The sequence below is a fragment of the Bombyx mori genome, chromosome 1, assembly GCF_030269925.1.
Source record: "Bombyx mori chromosome 1, ASM3026992v2".
Lineage (NCBI taxonomy): Eukaryota > Metazoa > Arthropoda > Insecta > Lepidoptera > Bombycidae > Bombyx > Bombyx mori.
Genome location: NC_085107.1, coordinates 10341407 through 10363650, shown reverse-complemented (window position 1 = coordinate 10363650; position 22244 = coordinate 10341407). Strand labels below are relative to the sequence as shown.

Sequence of the window (22244 nt, the reverse complement as noted above, 5' to 3'; positions counted from 1 at the left end):
GAGCAAAGGCTCAGCCAGGAGGGGTGGGATTTGCTAACAGCTACCCGAGCGCTCCGAAGGAGACCTAACAGCTCAAGAGCAGCTGCTTCGCGAATGAATCTACTACCGGATCGGAATCGCGACCCGCTGAGAAGATCCGGCGAGAAACTCAGCGAGCTGATTCATGGGTTAGGTTACACGGCGAACTCTTTGTCGAGTTCGACGAGTACGGTTACCGGGGTCCCTAAGCCTGCTCCTAGTGTTAGAGCTGAAGGCGTCTAATGCAAAGGTTATTGGATCTGATGGATCCGTAAAGACGTGTCTAGGGCGTCGACGGTGACTAGCTCCTGCGTGATCAGGATTCGGGGAGGCGATGTATACAAAAGCATTGCACAGTATAGGGACGGGCACGAAACGGGCGATGGCGGAGCGGGGCGATCGAGCGATGATGGGGCGACGGCGACGCGGAAGCGACGAGAACAAACTAGTTTGGTTTCGTCGTTTGCGCGGGTACACAGTGTTGTGTTGAATTATTATTTTAGTAATGGAAATTGATAATGAGGAATTTATAATTTAACAAAGAATTTAAAATTTAATTAAATGACACCTTAGCTGGTAATAAAGCGTAGAAAATTATCCCCAATTGCGTCTTCGTTGATTTATTTAATGAGCACCATCTCTAAGTAATAATAATTCCCTCATTAGGAGACTAGGCTCCAATAGTTCTTTTCGACGTAAAGTCATGATTCGCACAACACTGTATGAGCGCGACTGCCCGCCAGCTTGTTTCGAGCCCGCGCGAGATATCACTACCTGCCCGCCCCGTGTCGCGTCGCCTCGCTGCCGCCATCGCTCAGCCATCGCAAGTTTCGTGCTCGTAGACTAAGAGCTTACCACTGCACCAAGCCGCAGGTCCTCATGGCTATGAAGATATCCATGGTTAATTTTTTAGATTAAAATTGCATTATTTAGTCAAACTCGAAGGGAGCTTAAGTTTGGATCCGCCTTATCTCCGGCGCTGCGGGAAGAGCATCCCTTCCGCCCTTGCGTGCCCAAGCACGGTCACTCGTGCTCCGCTCCGCAGCTTCGGCTTGATGGTCTGCTCCCTCCGCGCCTCCGGTTTTTTTATATACACTAGCGGTGGAAAGTGGGGTGGTCTGATTCGGTTTTCGATATTTTTCGAATATTTATCTAATTTTATTATCAAAACACGAGCAATTTTACTATTTTAAATATAATCTTATTTAAAAAGATATTTTATTACAGACAGATAAAAAGACGCTATAAAAAATGCGTCATTTCACGTTCCGTTCCAGTGTAAACAAAATTTAGTAATTTTCTGTGTAAAAAAGTCAATATAATTGCTAATTACAGCAAAAATTACTGTACACATTAATTACAACAAATTTACTATATGAATATATTAAAATAATAAAATATATTTCTAGTTTTTAATATAATATATTTAATAAAATACACGTTTACCTTTTTTTTTTGTTTTCCTACATAAGCTGGTAGGCTACCAGCTTGGTAGGGTATTCCAGCGTAACCTTAACTAGTGGGTGAGCTCACGGGGCTCAAACCTGACGACGTTGCTAACACGAACCCTAGCAAGAGCCGTGCTTCGCAAAATCTACCACCGGATCGGAAACGCGACCCACTGAGAAGATCCGGCGAGAAACTCAGTGGGCTGTGTCTGAGGGTTAATTTACTCGTCGAGCTCTTCGTCGCAAGCGACGGGTTCGACGAGAACGGTGACCGGTGCTTGAGGTATCTAAAAGCACCGTTAGTGGATCGGGAGGATCCGAGATGACGTGTTTTGGGCGACGTCGACTGCTTTCCATTCTTTCCGCGGGATCGGGAATGTAGTTACCGGCGGCCACGATGAGAGGTTTCTCGTGTCGTGCCGCTTTATCGAAATGGCGCATCGATGCCGACTGTAAATACTTACTGATGGACTCTAAGTCCAGGTCGTCATGGAGGTCGACGTTCCTGACGAACCACGGGGCTCCGACGGCTATCCTGCAAAAACGGGATTAAATGATTTGGAATGATTTTAAGTGAGTGCGGGCCGCGTGGGCGAACATTACACTTGCATAGGTCATGACGGGGCGTATGCAAGTTTTGTAGTCACCTTATTTCTAAGGGACATTTTACTTCGCCTGCATATCATCGGGTAGAGACGTCCTAGAATGAAGGCGGCACCGTCGCGTACCGTCTTTATATGGGTGCGGAATGTCATCCTTCTGTCGAGGGTGAGGCCTAAATATTTGACCTTCGGGGCCCACGAAATGGGCTGGTCGTACATCGTGATTGGGCGAATGGCGGAGGCGGAGGTGTCGACGCGCCTAGTCGGGAGAGGGATGCTCAACATGGTGTTCGGAGGGCGACCCCTTTTGAAGAGCACAGCTATGCTTTTCGTGGGGTTGATGTCGATGCGCCACTTCCGGAACCACTGTCCCATGGTGGTAGCTGCGGTCTGAAGTCGCCGATGAAGCAACGCCTTCTTCCTACACGAGTAGTAGATGGCGGTGTCATCGGTGAAGAGCGCCAGATGGGTCTCCGGAGACCGGGGCATATCATTGATATATAAACTAAACAGTAACGGGGAGAGAGCGGAGCCTTGCGGGACTCCGGCTGTGACGTGACGGGGGCGGGATCGCGTTCCCTCGCACGTTTACCGTGAATGGAACGTGAAACGTCAACTGTGACGTCTACTTTGACGATTTTTCCAATATTTATTAAACTAAAAAATTATATCTCGTTAACTGTGAGTCTCCGCAACTTAACATTTTGCAAAAACCTTTCTATTTATGAGTACTATCTCCAAAAAAATTGTGAATTTCGAAAGTGACGGACCATAAAGGAAAGTTTGGCCCCGTCGCGGTGGTCGACGGCAGACTGAGTTGGCTTGACGTTTGCCTACCTCCCCGGCCCTGCCGCTCACATACCTCAGGCGTTGACTAGCGTTTCCGCGCACACTATGATATACATAAGTGTAATCCAACTATTACACTTATGTATATTTGTTTGTTGGGTTTGTCATGCTTTTTGAAGACTATTCTACGGACGCCGAGTCAGTGTCCTCGCTTGATGTAAATTAAAATTTTATAGCTTGATTGCTTTAAACGCACATATGAAAGTTGCTAAGCACGAAGTCCCAGTCGTCATTTCATAATAGTTTGACGACAGTTTTCTTTGACTATCAACTGAAGTGTTTGCATTATTTTTGCTTGCGAAAGGGATTTCGTTGAGTTTGCGTCATCATTACTTTAATTATGACTAATATCCTAATCCCATTTTGGAATTAGTTTCTTAGCTTGACCGTTTGACGTATTAAACAAATCTGAGATATTTTAATAATGAGAAAAAAAACGATTACGTTTCTAATCGAATTATTTTTTAATTGGTGTAGCGCAATAAACGCGCAACTGCCTTTTGCGATCACATCTGCGTTAACTGGATTGTTTTAAATTAAATAAAAAATTGTAATTAATTGCGTGACATAAAACTTATTACTATTATTTTCGGGCTAGGGTCCAAACCTCATGCAAGGTTTTCGTGGGTAGCGGAATGCGGGACATGTGGCACTTGACGGTCTGCAGATATCAGAAGCAGATCGCGGACCTAAGGATGTTTTTAGGGCCCTACCCACCAATTGACTCCCCTCACACACTCTGAGTCGACGTCATATCTCCGCCCAAGGTCAGAACCCGGGCAGTGTAAGGGGTTTCCCGCGGTCAACCAGACACGTGGTGCCACCCCGAGGACGCTTGACCGACAGCTCGTCGACGACCGTTGGTAGGGCATCCTCGGGGCGGCGCCGCATGCCAGTCTTCGCGGTGTGGTGGCCGGTCAGGCTACTCGGAATGCGCCGCTGGGTCGGAACGTGATATACCGTCGACCGAGTTGCTCTTCCACAGTATGCCGATGATGGCAGCTACGACGGCAACGGCGGTCGATCGAGACAGTCTTGGGAACTACCTCTTCACAGGGACCGGAGCAGGACGAACGTCCTCCACCGACCCTTCGCTCGTGGCTCTAAACGGGAGTCCCGTACAGCGCCATGGACCGCACCAAACCCGTGTATAGGCGGCGCACCACCCTATCGGGCCCCCCTACGTTTGGCAACAGCCGATTCACCGAGCCGTGCCGCGGCGGTCCTCGCGGGCGGGGCGTCCATTTGGCTGCAGGAGATGCGGCCATGTTAGCCGTGCAATCGGAGGCACGAAGGAGTTCTCTACGCTGAGCGGGGGTACCCTCCTGGTGTAATTTCTCTTAACAAATTTCTATGTTTTTTCCTTTCTTATTTAACCAGGAGTGAGTTCCCCTGGTATTGGGTAGTGCTCTCAGAACTACTCCCTACAGACATTTATCGTTTCGCCGGGCATCGGAGTTTGGGATTGGGGTATTTATTATAGAGGTTTGCGTCCACGCGGCTCCGTGCCTTATGGCAGTATAGCCCCCGCTGGGGATTGCGAAGTATACACCGCCCGACGCTCGAAACGAGCTATTCACTGAGCCACACCGTCGTATTGGTACTATCCATATTTGGGAGGCGTTTCCCTGTAGCGGAAGTTGGGAATATGACCGCCAGCGGCCGGCAGTTGTGGAAACTGCAACTACGGCTTACTTTCAAGACAACGGAGCACGAGGTACCACCGCTCACGGCACACCGGCGAACCGATGCAGTGGGGAGCTACGCTCTCTAGAAGGAGCGCTTTGCACTTAATAAAGAGTGTAGAGGGCGCGGTCCTTCCGTTCCTCCTAGAGCTGGTTTGGTCCGCGTCATCGGATCTCTCGTTGCAAAGCCTAACTATGCTGTTCTAATCCTAAACCTTATCCTTGACCTAATCCTAAATCTAGGACCTACACCTAATAATCTTTGCAATACAAGAGATCGGACAATACTTCTGGGAATTTCCTCCAGACGCTTCCGTGATCTGCTACCTACGGACGCACCCGGTAATAGGTAAAGGTTATCTATATACTATTATATTATACTACCTACGTCGATCGATCGCGTCGTATCACGCGATCCTCAAAATTAAGAAACCGCAGTAATTCATTAAATAAACTTTTGTTTTTACAAGAGCGCAGAATATGGTTTGTTTGCCAAACTCTAATATTACTTTTACTGTATTTTAAAATTTCTACGTCATACTTTAGTCCATAATGTATATCAAATGAACCTAGATTAAATAAAAAATTATGTTCTTCAATATTCTAGTGTTGTAAAAACTTTGCTTTAAGGTTAAGAATTACTTGGGTTCGTGTTATTTAAGTGTATTCAAAGCAAATATTTAAAAAATCAACATAGGTAATAATAAGCTTTGTTCATAATATTTTAAGATCTTTAAATTTAAGCATGGATAGAGAAGCACTTTTAACCTCTTCAGAGATATTGGCACATATGTGTACGTTTGGTTTTTATTATTTTTTATATATTTAACTCTACGCTAAATGGTCACATATGAGGACATATTGCCTTTATAAATATTAGTATGTTTCTTAAATATTTTTACTTATTGAATTGTTGTCCATATAAAATGAACAATTCGCAATAAAGAATAAACCATATTCATGTTTTTGGTATCTTAAAACATTCTTGCCTGAAGAGGTTAAATAACTTATAAAAGATACACAGTAAAATAAGTCTCGTGTTACATAAAGTAGTCATGCGATAAAGTAATAATAATAATGCATTTTCTATTTCACAGTATAGTAATATAGGTACGCCAAGAAAGGAATAATGCATTACAATATGCAAAAATATGCATTAGAATAAATAAGCGAACTGTAACGGCTGGGGACAGTTCGCTAAGACCCATCTGAATATGAAAAAAAAGACATACAAACACTAAGATCTTGATTTGATTACTTCTTCTTTTTTCAGCCCACTGACGTCCACTGCTGGACATAAGACTCCCCCAAGCTTCGCCACAACGACCCGTCTTGCGCTGCCTGCAATTTTGATTACTTAACTACAAACAATGAGAAGTTTCGAAGAGGAAAAAGATTTGGCTGTTTGACTTGATTTATGGCTTATATAAGTATCAAGCGATCGTTTGGCGCAATATTACCCACTAATAATGAAACAGCGAACTAATTCAACGGCCACGATAAATAAAGACTATTATGAATTTGTGACCAACAAGCTGCTTGTGCAAATTAGATACTTGGTACATAAATATTAGGAAAACTATTTGGAAATGCGTGGTGGATTTTTCTAATGTAGCAAACATTGAGGTCTTTACGCAGCAAATATGAAATGATTAACTCTTAACCGACCGACCACTGTAAATAACAACAACATTTGCAGAAATGATAAGAAGAAATCAAGAACACAGACTCTGATGCGTACTTAGAAAATTTACAATTAATTTTCCAGAACATTCTCTACTGTTTACTTCGTAATAATAGCAAGTAGGTATCATCTAGTTCAGCGGGGGGCAAGAGGCGGACTGCATAACATCTTGTGCTCCGGAACGCCAGCGACATGGATACTCTGTTCAGTGTTGAAGCTTAATGAAGGACGATTTTTGAATATGTAACTAGTCTGGCCATAAATACTGTTATGTTCATAAAATCTTTTCTTTTTTCAACTTTTTAATAGTTTTAAATTTGGAACTCGTATATTATTTTAAAATACTTTTTTCGATGCGATTTTGCGATTTTGCGGTTGAGCCGTTTCACATATTTTTTCGTGTTCATTATCAAATTCCAATATGGAATGGGTGTTAAATAAAATAGGATTGCAGTGATCACCTTGCACAGAGTGGGTATGAAGCAGTCAGACACTTCAAAAGCTTGGTATCAACCGTATGTTCGTATATCGTATTATCAACAGATACAACAACACTTCGTCTGTCCAGAAAAGATCGGGGCGGTCGCGTGCTGTTAGAGCTACAAAGGCCGTTAATGCTGTTAAAGCCAGAATTCGTCGAAACCCCATTAGGAAGCAAAAATCTTATCGCGAGAAATGAAGATTCCCGCTAGGACTTTGTCGCGTATTATAAAACAAGACCTGAAGCTCGGTGCTTATCGTCGATATACAAGACATGCTCTAAATCAATCTTTAAAATTAAAGAGAGTGGATCAAAACGCCTTCTGTCGCTATACACAGATGAAAGGCACAGAAAGATCCTCCCTCTGGACCCATGAAAAATGTTTCACGATTGAAGAACACTACAATAAGCAAAATGATAAAGTGTACGCTCACAGTTCTAAAGAAGCTGCTCAAGTGGTCGGAAAGGTACAACGTGGTAATCGTCCTGCGTCAGTGATGGGGCTTGTCTTATGAAGTAGTCACAAAACTACACTTTTGTAGAAAAGGAGTGAAAACTTCAGCTAAAGTGTCTCAAGATACTGTTTTGAATCATGTTATGAAACCTCCCAGCAATAGACTTTTTTTAAATTTACCGTGGACTTCCCAGCAGGACTCTGCACCTGGTCACAAGGCACAAACTACCCAACCCTGGCTTGAAACCACCGTTCCGGACTTTATAACAGCTGAAGATTGGCCCTCTAGCCCAGACCTCAACCCTTTAGACTTCAAATTATGATCCGGTTTAGAGGACATGGCCTGCTCTAAACGACACGGCGACATTGAGTCTCTTAAAAAATCTTTGGAGAAAAGAGTGGCGAAATTTCCCTTGGAAACAGTGCGTAATTCCATAGACTCGTCGCCAAACAGATTAAAGGCCTGTATAAAAGCCAAAAGTAAATAAAAGCCATTTCGAATCGTATATTTTTTTAGAGCTGAGAATTTAATAAACACGTATGTATACATTTTAATAATATTATATTACTTAATTTAAAAAAAATGCATTTTCATTTGTAATAGAACTTATGGCTAGACTAGGTATTCATGTGATATGCAATGTTACGAGTAAATTGCAAGTGATCGTGATTGATACCTAATGACATTTAAAAAATGTATTTTACCAAATAAATAAGATACTTAAATGTTAATGCAGTCTAGTGTCATTTTTACGACTGAAAAATTTTTTTTGCTACTAATGCATTGCCAATATTAAAAATAAATAAACATGATCATATCTTACAAATTGTCATTTGAGAATTTACAAATTTATAATAAAAGCGTGGAGGTTATGGTGTTCCAATAATGGAGTTGTGTATATTTGTGTAAATACGCCCCTAAAAATCCCAATAAATTGTTCCATTTCACGGTTAGGTTACATAGTAATTTTAAGTTATTCCGGTATTTGTTGTTGATGACCAATTTGTTGGCGGAGTAGGTTAGCGCGCCTTGCTACGAGGCTGAGGGTTGTGGATTCGACTCCCACTTTGAGCAAACGTTCATGTGATGTATCCTGAACCACCTACGATTGGCTACACATATCATCCAGGTTTCCTTGTTATGAATTCGACCAGTTTGCCTTTTTGAGGTTTTAATAATAACCGCGTCGTTCACCGCCAATACACCTGCCTTTTGCCGCTATTCTGTAAATCTCCAACTTCAAATCCTAACTAAATATAAATAGGTTTCGTAGTTAGTGGAAATTCAAGTAGTACAAAAATTCGTAGGAATTTTTAATTATTATTATAAAATATGTATTTTTTATGTAAACGATCGGAAGAGGTCACTCGTATCTGATATCAGGCAGTTACCGGTGCTTATATAAATAACAATGAATATCTTCTTCCGCCGCGAGAGAAACTTTAGGTTAAAATGTATATTAAGCATCAAACAAGCAGCCTAATGCGTAGGACGCTCAGGGTATATGAGTCGAGTGACTAGGTACTATAGTTGTGAGCCCGCACACAACTATTATGCTATAATGATTAATTGGGTCATTTGCGTTGTAATGTATATGTGTTCTGGTAACCGCTTAACATTGAATGGGCCTTGAGCTCGTCTGCCGATCGCTGTTCATTTTAATGCCTTCAACTGATGCGTTGTTGCCTTTCCAGCTGTCGCAATACCACAACAGAATTTACAAGGTCACTTGTTTGAGCTGAGCCGCGAATAGTTGTTTAGAGGAATAACAGCTCGCCGTTATTATTACCTACTACTTCCTTGGATTTTGGAAAAATAATTAAATTAAGGAATTGGACGGGATTGGAGAAATACGTCCCAGAAAACGATAAATACCTATAGGTCGAGCTCAAGAAAATTCTAGTTCAAGGCGAATCCTTGTATTACAACGAGCTACTAGACTCCGTTAAAGTAATTGCATGGAATTGGATGATTAGAATTGGATTTCTATCCAAGAAGCCGATTGCCATACTGAAGTAAAATAGAAGTTCGTCATCTTTAAAAATTGTAAGTAGTACTCATTTTAGTGATTTTCTAAATAATTAATAAAGTATTGATTTATTTTATAATTAATATGTATTTCATTATTGTATGCGTTAATTTCTATCGTATTTTCTACCAAAAATAAAATCTAATTGTTTTCCGGCTGTATCATCGGTTTTTTGGAGACTAAATAAAATACTATATTGAATATAAAAGATTAGAAATTTATTATATGCACATTATTAAAGGATTTGTTCTGGTTGTCAAAGAATGAAAAATAAATACATATTAATTTTAATCAACTTGAGTTTTATTTATTTTTTGTAATTAAAAATGTTCCATTAATTTAGTTCCTTTTGCTACATGGGTGATTTTTACCCAGTACGATTAGGGAAAGGATTGTTTCGATTTACAATGTTCAACGAATATTTAAATATTCTCTAGCTACCTACCGGTAATTATTCATGCTTGTGTATGTACACTAGCAATTTCATCTATAGCGCCAGATACCAGAGTCGTTGAGGACTCTTTAGAAACTTGTTTCAAGAGACAGCTTAGACATATAAAAAGGAAAAGTGAAACGTTATGTACACTGAAAGAGTAGTCTACAGAGGCAATTCGTCAGTTTAGGGGGCATTGGCACCAACCGAATAACAACTGACCTCTAGTATCTCGATCAGAGCTACAATCTACTATATGGACAATCCAATCATTACATGAATGAATGTCTAGGGCAGTGATTCTCAACCACTGTGCCGCGGCACTTTTGTGTGCCGCCAAATTTCAAAAGTGTGCCGCCAAATTTTGCAAATATATAATAATGTTAATATTATTAAATTATATCATTTAAAAAGAAAAATATTTTTAGCATGAATATATATTTAAATCCACAAAAAAATAAATTATTTTATTATTTGCTTTGCAACGCGTTTTTTCTTAGTGCCAAATTATGATGAAGCGGCGTGCATAGCAATAGGAATATGTCTCAAGTCGGCGCACACTTGCCACTTCTGCGTACAAAACGTGTTGTTTTAGTGATAGTTGGGGTTCACAAGGTGTTGCATAGTAGTTACTGCACCTTTTCTTTCGTTAAAATTGGCAAATGTATGTGATTCGGTTTAATATTAATTTATTTGCATGTAGTGTCAATTTATAAATTTGTAAACTTATTAACTTTGCAGTACACCTATGCCCCGATTTACACGGCACTTGTTTTACACGTTTTCGCTTTTACACGGTTTTCCAAATAAGTTTTTTTTGTTTTTATCGCACTCTACTAAATACTGTGATTGAACACGTGCGCTGTGTACACATCTCACGGGGAATCCCGAGCTTATGTGCTGACTTGCTGCACACGCACACTGTGTCTGTATTTCTTCGCATAACATTTAAGTTTTATCTACGGAAAATTGTATTTGAGTGAAAGTTTCACAATTTCAGAAAGGTTTAATTTTCCATATTCATAAATTATAAGTGAGTGCATAATTTAGATTATTATAAATTCAAAGGTAATATTTGAACCATTTTTTTTAAATGTTTCGACAATATTATTTTTATTTTATCAGATCATTCTGAAAATGGATAAATGGTTAAAAAGAAGAAAGTTTAATGATGATAATAGTGATAATGATAACGTTAGGTGATAGGATATGATAGTATAGGATAGGAATGATAGCCAAAAAAAGCTTTAAACATATTATTACAATTTTCCACATCTTATTTGTGTGAATTCGGATTTTCAGCATTAGCCAACATTAAAACTAAAAAAAGATCAAGATTGTTAAATGTAGAGGACGATATGAGAGTAAAATTGTCATTTTGACGACCAAATATAAATGAAATTATCAAAAAACATCAAGCTCAAATTTCGCATTAAAAATATTTTTATTATTAGCTTGTAATTAATCCCTTAATAAACGTTTAGTCGTTATTGTAGTATATATTAGTTTATTTCGTATATTTTTTTTTTTTGTCATAAACTATTTATGCAGTGTGTTGTAGTAAGTAAATAATTTTTATCTTTTTCTTTGTGTGCCGCCAAATTTTGAAATCGTTAAATATGTACCGCAACAAAAAAAGGTTGAGAATCACTGGTCTAGGGATAAGGTCGTGGAATGTAGGCATGTCCGGCTCGTGTCTTGTGTACGATACGATAACGAATTTTTTTACAAAAATACTAATGATTGCTCAACAATGCGGACACGTGTCGCTGTCTGTTCCACCAATATTGACTTCACTGTCTGGTCACGGGGCACGATAAGAACGTTTCTTGTCTCTCTAGCTTTATATTTTTATTTTGTTTTGCCATTGATAATGGACAATCTTACCGTGGCACAATCCCATTTCAAAACTGGTTTCAATTAAGTCTTAAGGTACGGTACGGACTATATATAATATCGGCATCATCTGAAACAATTTTTTGAATCATCGAAAATATTGGAATCGTATAATTGCGCTGTGTGGAAAATATGTCTCTTGAATATCTACGTTAGGGATTTCTGAGTAAGGAGTCCTAGGAACGAACGAAAACGGCGAGCCTTTAAGAATCTGCTATAGAAACACAGGCCTGCCAAGCTACGTAGGTAATGTATTGCCGAAAAAATTACAACACTTTATGAGTCATCTATTATCAAAGGTGGCAATCTGTGCATTTGGACAAAAAAATGTTATTGATATGTCAATACAGATTGATTTGAATATAATCGTCTCCTTCAAAGAATACGGTTCAAAACCTGCATTAAATAAAGGTTAATACTTAACCTGTTATTTATCTAAGATGTCGTTCAGAAGAGTTTTGTGACTGCCAATGGAATACAAAGTCAATAATTCGTTTTTCTGATTTACCAATAATTGTCCAAAAGTCACATTGCCGGCTTTGATAATAGTCGACTCATATAAAGACACCGGTATGCTAACCAGAACTCTAGGGGTTGACCTTTTCCTCTATTTGCTTGTGTTAGTAAATCATATACTTTTCTGCTATCTACTTTCCTGTAGTCCGATGAACCAGAAGAAAAATATAAAACATAGTATACTTGTAAACTTCTAATGACAACTAATGTTCTAATTTTTTTTAAATAATGGTAGACGATGTAACTATCTAGGGTTAAGTAGCCCGATAAACGACGCCCTGCTCTCTATATCAGTAGGTATCTATATGTACTGGTATAACATTGTTAATAAAAAATAACAATCACAGATTTACGCAACAGAAGTCAGGCTAATTAACATCGATAATTGACGTTTGTACAAGGAACAACCAAGCGGTGGGCGCAGCGCGACAACATGTTTAGAATATTCTCATATATCCTTCAGATTTCTCGTTTCGCACGCTTTCCTGAATTACCATAGATGAGTCATGCAGCAACGACTCACTTTGTCGAGGGGATTCGTCTTTCCGATGGTCTATTCTAGGTATTCCGGCGCTTTGGTAAGAACATTGAAGAGAGAAATCGGCATAATTACTTCAGTGCACCACGTAAGGCACCGGTGACATACATGACAGCCAACGTTGTTAATTACCGTCGCCTCCCTGAAGTATCAGATCCAAATATCAGCTTCATTAGAATATCTAGATAGATAACTTCATAGAAGTTCTATAAGGTGACGTGATTGCTCCGCAAAAGAAATGGGCAGGAAGGTTACACCCAACCACTCGCTGATACAGTTTGTTACGCAAATGTTGTAAAATTAAATAATAATAATAAATAAATAAATATTTAATAACAATCGCGCCACGTTAACTGGTCCCGTGCTAAGTTCGTAAAGAACTTGTGTTACAGGTACCAACCAGATAACGGAAATAAATGTAATATTTTTATTTTACACGTACATATATTTAATATTTTAATATACATCCATAACCCTGGAAAGGACATTTATATTTACCATACAAATATCTTCCCTTGGCGGGATTCGAACCCGCGACCCCCTTGTGTAGTGACCGTGTCACTTACCACTACACCAGACGGCCGTTAAGATTATTTTTATTACCATTCGCAGGGCTACGCTACTGTATCGCTCACCTTTTCTTTCATTGTGTTTAAAGTAATAAACAAAAAACTTCAGATAATGCAACATAACGAAACCTCGGTTGTATCAAACAATTTAGTTATGCCAAAATCGAATAAGCAGAATTTGAATTTAAAATTTTCATTCGGTTTCACTAGATCAAAGGTCGTTTATACAATCTGGACGTCCTCGCACGCTGAGAATATAGTCAATAAATTAACTGTACCCACATCTTAAACGTAATATAAAAGATTAGGTAGAATAATCAAATTTGGAATGCTTTCTAGGATAAGAATAACATATGTTCTAATCTTTGTTTCTTTTTCTAAATTTACCATTCACAAAACAACTTTTCACTCTTGCTCTGTGTTTAACCTTACTCCTTACGTTATGGCTATTGCCTTCACCCGACGATAGTGGTGGTAATTGGTGTCACCGGCGACTCTCAGTCTCAAGTTAACGATTGGCGAACCAAGAAGCCCCATTCAGAGTCAACCGCGCTTATTTTATCCAAATTAGTGATATTCATTAAAACGAGTGAGTATTAAATTATTACGGAGGTACATCAAATATTTGTTTTGTGAAGTGGCATTTGAATACTTTAAAATTTCGTTGTTTCGTTTTCATAAATTATAAGTAATTACTTGTGTTGAAATCCAAAAAAATATGGTAAGTTTTTAGACAATACCGCGTTAAGGTTTTTGGTAACATTAATCATTATCAGGTTATTGACATTGATTTAGAATGCTTTGATTAAAAGAAACGTATTTTGTGTGTTTTAACTGTAAGAATATCACATAGGTACTGTGACAAAACAATTTTTTGTTTGAACTTTTTGATAAATACAATAACCGAATTAATCATTAATTATTATTAAGTATGCCAGGTTTGATGAAAATTAATGTCTCACCTTTCGACAATTTTTCGAAAACATCTCGCATGAGAAATGTTATGGAACACGCACAACGTGTCGAATTTTATTTATTCTGAATACAAGATACAGTAGAAGTATTTCTATCTTGTTCGCACGGGTACTTATTATTTCTGCTGTGAAGCAATCCTAATTGCCGATTCGAAATATGGTAGTGTCGTTGTATGGTACAATAGAATTGAAGCTACGATTTCATTTATTAGGACCAGGGGCAGCGTTCATGTCGTGATGATATTGGATCTGTTAGTTAGTTGCTTATCAGCGGGCGGGTCGTCTGCACATCTAGAATATATTTTTATAACTAAGTACTCTTAATATCGTAGTAACAGAGACAACAGGGTTCCTTGGTTTTTAAAATTTAAGAAACTAAAATTATGTCGCATATATTGGATAATCTATATATTAATACGTGAGGCAAAAACTTTGTACCCCTTTTTACGAAAAGTATAAAATTTCCCACACTTAGAGAGAATATAGAGAAGGAGTGCACAATGATAATATTTTTTTAGAATAATGCATATATAAAGGATACATTAAATCAATAAAGAAAACATTACACATACTGACATCTATTTGACACACACACACACACATGTATATATACCCTTTGTTTATTGTGGTTTATTGTCAAACTTTAGTTAATGCTTAAAGTCTGTGGTCAAATTGAAAATAGGTTATTAATCTTATAAGAAAATTAATTATCTTTAATATTATTTGTCTACAGTCTTGGCGAAATCTGTGAATATATAAGTATACCTAATAGTCTTTGACAATATAACCATAATAATGTTCAAACTTATAATTTCAATTAATTATAGTCAAATTTCGACTACTGCGGGACCACTAGTAACTAAATATTGTATAATATATAATTATAATCAGTTAAATAAAGTGAGTACATTGTACCTATACGTAGTAACAATCAATTTAAAATGTCTATAATCCTTTTATGTCTGAACGGCATTACTGTCGTAAAGTTAGAAGTTTTATTTATTTATTGGTTGTTTGTTACATATGATTTTATGCGGTTACCGTATACCGTAGATATAAGAAAGTCGTTGTCGTCGCAGGATATGAGACCTATGGACAAAAAGGTGATATAGGTGCTTATCGATCTGGAAGGAATAACTGCTTGCTGGTAAAAATAACACGGACGTCTACCCAACTTCTGCGGGATGTCAACACTTCTTTCCTCTTTCTCTTTAGGAAAGATCTATTTAGGAAACGAAAATTTCATTCATTTCTCAATGTTTTTTGGACCTGCGTTTTTTTTTTTCAAATATAACACAGCTTGGTTTTGTCTTTACTAACGTCCACGGGAGAGTGTCTCCACTTCCATTAGGCATAGATTCCATTTGGTGGCTTGCATCTTCGACTTCGCTTTGAGGAAAAAACATATACGTCATTTCATAGCCAAGTCACAGTGCTCCGTGCGATATTTATGGTATCTTGGCAATGATACAAATAACTGGATTGATTTATACTGGTGGGGACAGTACAGGACCTCTTGTGAGTCCGCGCGGTTAGATACCTCCACCATGCCAATTTCTGCCGTGAAGCAGTAATGAGTTTCGGTTTGAAGGGCAGGGCAGCCTTTGTAACTATACTGAGACCTTAAAACTTATGTCTCAAGGTGGATGGCGCATTTACGTTGTAGATGTCTATGGGCTCCAGTAACCACTTAACACCAAGTGGGCTGTGAGCTCGTCCAACCATCTAAGCAATAAACAAAAATTAAAATAATAATAATAATATGTGTATATTTCTCAACATGTGCCTTTAATTTCATTAAAAATTAAAAACTAAAATGCTCTTTCAATTTACTTTTACCATGTTCATTATAATACTGGACTTATCTAATATATTTACTACAAATTAGTACTCATAAGTTCTTGTGAGTTGGGTTTCCACTGTTTCATCTTTGTTCACTAGTTCTTACTTGCCTACCTGTACTGAAAAAATTATAAAAACCCGATTGTTAGATTTAAAAGTAGCGATTTGCATTCGTTTTTTTTCCTTTTCCCTTTAAAGTCACTGATGTAAGGCGGAGATTACATTTGTAAATATAAGTTTACAGTTAAGTAAATCGGAGTTTAGTCTTTATGTGGTTATATTTTACATAACATTTGTTTATAGTTAAATCAAACCAGGGGCATAATGATTTTTTTGCTATCTGACGATTTTTATCAGTCTACCTCTGCCGCAAATCGCGTTATGAACTTCTTTCCAAAAAATTCTAAATTTAAAATTTCCACGGCAAAACCATTCATGGAAAATGAAATTGATGTCGCACATAAAAAAACTGAATATTATAATATTTATAAGTCTTAACAAAACGGGCAGAATTGATGAAGCAATTCAACTACGTGAAAAGTCACATTCTATGTTAATGCGTCAGGACTAACAGGAAGCTATCCTACAAACGGTTTTGTTTATAATTAACCGACTTACGAGGCTTCGCATTAGGTATAGCGAATAATCGACCTTATTTCTCGTAAAACAGCGATTACTAGCACTTGGTAGTTTTGTAGTTGTAGCGGTTCCATTGTGGTTTGATGAATAAATGATTAACCACCAATTTAAAATCCTTTGAAATCTTAAAGTACGTTGCTCGCTCGAACGTCGGAGCAACCTCTTTTGCTTCCTAATGGTTTCTTTTTTGTATTTGTAGACGTACGAGAATACTGTCCAAGTAATCGTGATTGGTTACCGTCACTCATTGACGTCATGATGCCAGGGGCATAACCACCTCCCTGCCTACCACTGAGTACTTTCCGCAAGCCTCGTTTGAAGCCTGCCAGAGCATTCCAGAGCCGGATGGTACGTGGAAAATAATATCTTTGGAAACACTATGGATGAAGGCCGTAATTCCAGACAGTATGGATAAACTGCTCTGTAGACCTCGAGGCTGCTAGCATTGAAGCTATTTTTTGCTTTAAAATGAAATAAAGGTTCATACGTTCACTAAACTAATTAAGGTACCAAGGTAAATATATACATTAGTTTTACCAAAAGTTCCGTAATCTATAAAAAAACATTACATATATTGTAATAATTATGTAGACTTTGTGGTCAAATTTAAGTAAATTACGGTATTAATGGAGACTAAAGTTGCCCGCCGTAAACATGTTAGTACTATTCAATATTTTAGACAGGAACGTTTAAGTAAATTCAGTAAAATTCTCTCGATTTCAGTACCTAATGAAACAGATACGTCTTGTCAGTACATTTTCTATATGAAACTAAAATGAATGTATAGAAACAGTTTTTTGCTTATCGGAAATTAAAACATACTGAAATACGTACCTACATATGTACCCATTACGAATATGTGCCTACCTATTACGTATTTTCTTTTCAAGAGGTTATAAATAATTTTTCAAGCCATACCTTTCTCAATGCATAACACCGGACAAGCTATGAGCTCGCGGATAATGACCCGAAAAAGTTTATATTATTACAAGATTACAACTAATTTTAAGAGAGAGATAAGAAATATAGCATACTTCATTTTCAGCATAATGTTATACTACTTAACTTTTTACTGAATTGACTTCTGGAAACAGAGAAATGTGAATTAAATTTGTTATGCAAAGTAGACATATATGAAATTAATTTAAAAGTAGATTTATTTATTAAAATGCAAAAGACAGTTGTTTTAAAAGTGGTTTAGGTGCAATTTTTGCTAATTTCAGAGCGCGTCTAGTAAAATCAAATACCTACTATAACTAAGAACGATTTTTGTTTTGTTTAATCTTACTTTAACTGATAAAACAAAAATTTATGGTTAATACAATTTTGTCGAAATGTTAGTTTGAAATATCGATAAAATTCTTCTTTTTTTTTCATAATTGAGGTCAACGTAATCCGTCATGATCGTCTTTTCAGTTTTCATATATCCCGATGCTCCGTAGTCACGGGTGGCCCTAGACACGTCCTTACGGATCCATCAGATCCAATAACCTTTGCATTAGATGCCTTCAGCTCTAATACTAGGGGCAGGCTTAGGGACCCCGGTAACCGTACTCGTCGAACTCGACAAAGAGGTCGACGTGCAACCTAACCCATGCATCAGCCCGCTGAGTTTCTCGCCGGATCTTCTCAGCGGGTCGCGATTCCGATCCGGTAGTAGATTCATTCGCGAAACAATTGCTCTTGAGTTGTTAGGTCTCCTTCGGAGGCGCTCGGGCAGTTGTTAGCAAATCCCACCCCTCTTGGCTGAGCCTTTGCTCGCCCACCTGTCCTGGTGAAACTGGAAAGGCCTTCGGGCCACCAGTAATCTTTCAATCATAAAAAAAAAAAAAAAAAGTCACGGGTGATTCGAAAAGTATATTTTCCCTATTTTTAAATCCAGCAGATAAATAATGTCGTATCTAGTTCAGTGATAGATATGTACGTATAATTTAAATGTATTTTTATTAACTTCGACAGAAGAACGGGCATATGAGCAGCTGAATGGTAAGTGGTCACCATCGCTTATCAACGTCAGCAATGGGGACAGGCAAATTACCACTTACCGCTTAGGACTCTACTCAAACCTCGTTTGAAGAAGGATATGTTTCGTCCCAAAGCTTATATATAATATGTAACAAATCTTTGGTGATGCACTAGTTCTAGGAAGTATGGATGAACTCTGCCCCGGTGACGGATGTATGATGGTAAAAAGAGATGGCATGATCATTTCAAATAACTTCCCAGAGCACTAATATGAGGTAACTTCAGCCATAGAAGATTACCGAAATTTAAAATATTAGGTTTTTACTTACGAGATTGTCGTTTATTATACAGAAAGTTAAAGCAATTCTTTTATTCAAAGTTTTTTATTTCTAAACATCAACCCATGGTATCGATCTATATTTGCCAGCGCAGGGGTATTTTTTCAATACCCTTCTTGAAAAATTCAGTTTTTATAGGAGCCAACAAACTCTTCAAAGGCATTTTGTTTTGCTTCTCGGCTATTCAATTTTCTCCCTGCCAAGAAGTTGTCCAAGCTTAAGAAAAACTAGAAGTCTGTCAGCGTTACTTGCAACCCTAGCTCTTGTAGCTTAGAGACCGTCTGTTTCGTTGTATAGGGTCGAGCATTGTTATAAATTCTATAGCTTCTTCATAATTGTGTCAACTGTGAGAAACTCAGTTCACATTCGCATTAATTCTGGTGCCATTTAATAAGAAGTGTGATGAATTATACACGCATAGACAAAGAAATTGTTTTATGATTTTCTATAGTTACGTTTTCGTTTGAGGTTTATTACCTAGGTGCTGAAACAGGATCTAACCAACATGATGACCGCTTACGATTATCCAAAAGAATCCTTTTTGACAGCAAATGACAGTGCATTTTAAAATCCTCTCGCTTCCGTGTCTGTTAAACAACCCAAGGCATACCTTAAGAAGTTCGTCGCGATGGCGATCATTCAGTTCGTGCGGTACCCACTTAAGTTTTCTTTACCTTGCCAATTTGTCGCTAATTAACTAATATTGTTTTGATGCTAACTTTGAAAGCGACTGCTAGTTCAGCGGTAGATTGAGTATCGTCAGTCCATTCAATTATCGTTTTTAATCCATCGTTGTTGATTTTAGTTTTCAGGAGTCGTGCCACTCGTGCCTTCGTTTATAGTGTTTGCTCCGTACCTACACGTCATTTTGTGAAAGGTTTGTGAGGCAATTCTACCGCGACGGAACACGTATACCATCATTCCAAATTTTTATCGTGTCCATATTGATGGAAAAGATACAAATTTAATAAATTAAATTAAAATAAATGTATATAAAGCACTAATCAAAAACAAATGACAGAATTCGAAAATAAAATTCCATATTTTTAAAACCAAAGTCATTTGTAAGTTAAAATTTTCTTCTTCTTTGTCTGTCCTCATTATTGAGGGTCGTGACCACCTTGGTCCAGTTTTTGCACAAGCTTCCTCCAATGTTGCCTGCATTTTTAGCCATACCTAAATTACGTTTCAAATGGCCGGCGTTGTAAAACGCCAACTTTGCAGGTAAAAAAGACCGAATAATAAAATATATATACATATGAACACATTGACCAGTATCGCGATTTTAAGTTTTATTCGCAGAAAGACTAGAGGCCCAACTTACTTTACCATAATACACACACAAACGTTATTATTTTTCTTTTCTATATTTCGAATTAAGAACAAAATGAAAACCATTTTTCAATTATTTGAACAGCCGCCATTACACATTCACACAACGTGTGAAGACCAAACAACATTCACTGTTGGTGTTTCAGTTTATCTGCTGTAATTTGAAATAGATTAACATTCTTATCAACGCACTCAAGTGTTATTACTTAGTACCTACCATAATTATTCATTCCATCTCATTGACTCACACATTCTTGTATACGACTAGTATTTATTAATTGTCAACAATCGGCAACTGCAGCTCCAGCAAAAAGTGCAAAGTTTTCAACTCATGATTAAAAATACTCGAAGACGCTTAGACGTACAGAAAAAAAAACACATTAATAAAAAGAAACGAAAAAACATATTCATGATTGTATTCGGATACGTATAGAAAAAGGCGCCAGTGATATTTAAAAATAGCGAGGTTACATCAAATACCTGTTTCTTTTTTTCACCAGTCTCAAAGTCAATGTAACATAAGTTATAAAATTTGGAAAGGCTACATTAAAACAAGTCCAACGCCTTATATGATAATTTAAATACACAAAATGTATAAACAAATACAGGGTAGGTATCTTGAAAATCCGAAAGAGGAACTTACTTAACCTGAACCAACCAACTTAAACTTTATTCGTTTACTGACTTAAGTTTGTGTATGTTTGAAATACCACGCATAACAACTAGCAGTGTCGCGCATGTTTATTTATTTATTTATTTATAACTTCATATACTAGAAAGTATAAAAGCGGACTTAATGCCATAGGCATTCTCTAACAGTTTACCTTAGGGGAGCGCAGAGATGAACCGCATGTCGCTCCGCTCTCACTCCAAAGCGAAGAATAGCGCGGCAAATTATTTTCGATGACAATAAAAAAAACATCGGGTCGTGCGAGTATCGTTCAAGAAGGTTCGACTGATTTGATATAAAAGCGCTAATAAACGCAACTACGGCGTTCTTGATGAATCTACCCGATGCAATTCTGGTGTATCTTGAGCTGTTCATTATGATCTTAAACTGTTAAATCTTCAAACCAGTCTTCACTCTTTTAGCAGAGCCTCGGTGCTTGAAACTCTTCCGACAGAAAGGCCTCCGACAAAGAAACAATCACTGTATAAAAAATGTGTGGTGTCGTGGGACACTGGATAGGAACGAAGTTCCTTATTACGTGCGAACTTATTGTGGTACACTTCATTCACGGTTATTTGCATAAGAGTTAGTGTATTGCGCAAACGAACGCTCTGAGATCGTGGTCAATTAATGATAAAAAATATGTTGTTTTTTGTACGTTATTACAAAGTTAAGTCGTACACTGTGTGCATTACTAATAAAAATCTTACGTTACGGACGTTTTTTCCCGGTTAGGGTATCCCTCCACATCGTCCCATAAGGAACTTCGTTCCAAAAATAATAAGTAAGTTGAACTGAAGAATGCTCAGCGAGAGAAACGATACGGTAAATAGGGAAAAGTGAAATCAAAAATGCGCCATAGTGCTGTAGAACATAGTTATTGTAAAATGTAATAGCTTGTTAGATACTAGTGAATACAGAAAAAAATATTTGGGGCCCTCTTGTGTGATTTTGTTTTTGAAAACGGTCAAAGAACGTTTGTTAGGTGGAAACATGTTCATTATTTTATCCTGAATTCGATCTCGTAACAATATTATACATGTTGATTTCTACTCTTAATCAAAAGTGAGAATTATTTAATCATTAGCTTTTAATGAAGTGAAACTTTTTTATCGACGTAGGGAGGAAAAAACGTATGTAACGTTTTTCGGTTACGCACCATCTTAATTTCTTCCGTTACGCGCCATGTTTATTTTATTTCTATTTAGTTTGTTATCAACAGATATCACTGCACGTAAATTCAACAATTACTGAATCGCGGTGACGAGATGTTACACAGTT

At 37.7% G+C, this 22244-nt stretch overlaps 1 protein-coding gene and 1 long non-coding RNA gene across 3 annotated transcripts in view; one reads left to right on the top strand and one right to left on the bottom strand.

Annotated features, from left to right (window-relative positions):
* Nucleotides 1–7729: 7729 nt before the first annotated feature.
* LOC119628616 (uncharacterized) lies at nt 7730–12769 on the bottom strand. Its single transcript, XR_005244777.2, has 2 exons — nt 12620–12769; nt 7730–11650 (listed from the first exon to the last, which is right to left on the bottom strand). It is a non-coding gene; the product is annotated as an uncharacterized LOC119628616 (long non-coding RNA).
* An 862-nt stretch (nt 12770–13631) lies between these two features.
* Nucleotides 13632–22244, top strand: part of LOC101744714 (facilitated trehalose transporter Tret1-like) — a 32048-nt gene continuing 23435 nt past the window's right edge. Inside the window, exon 1 of one of the 2 annotated variants that reach the window (XM_004929923.5) lies at nt 13632–13792. Coding sequence is in view for 1 of the 2 variants with exons in the window: in XM_012693625.4 (XP_012549079.2) it covers nt 13922–13924 (3 nt within the window). In the remaining variant the exon portion in view is untranslated. Of the gene's footprint in view, nt 13925–22244 lie in introns of both variants that reach the window. The other variant, XM_012693625.4, reaches the window with a different exon arrangement.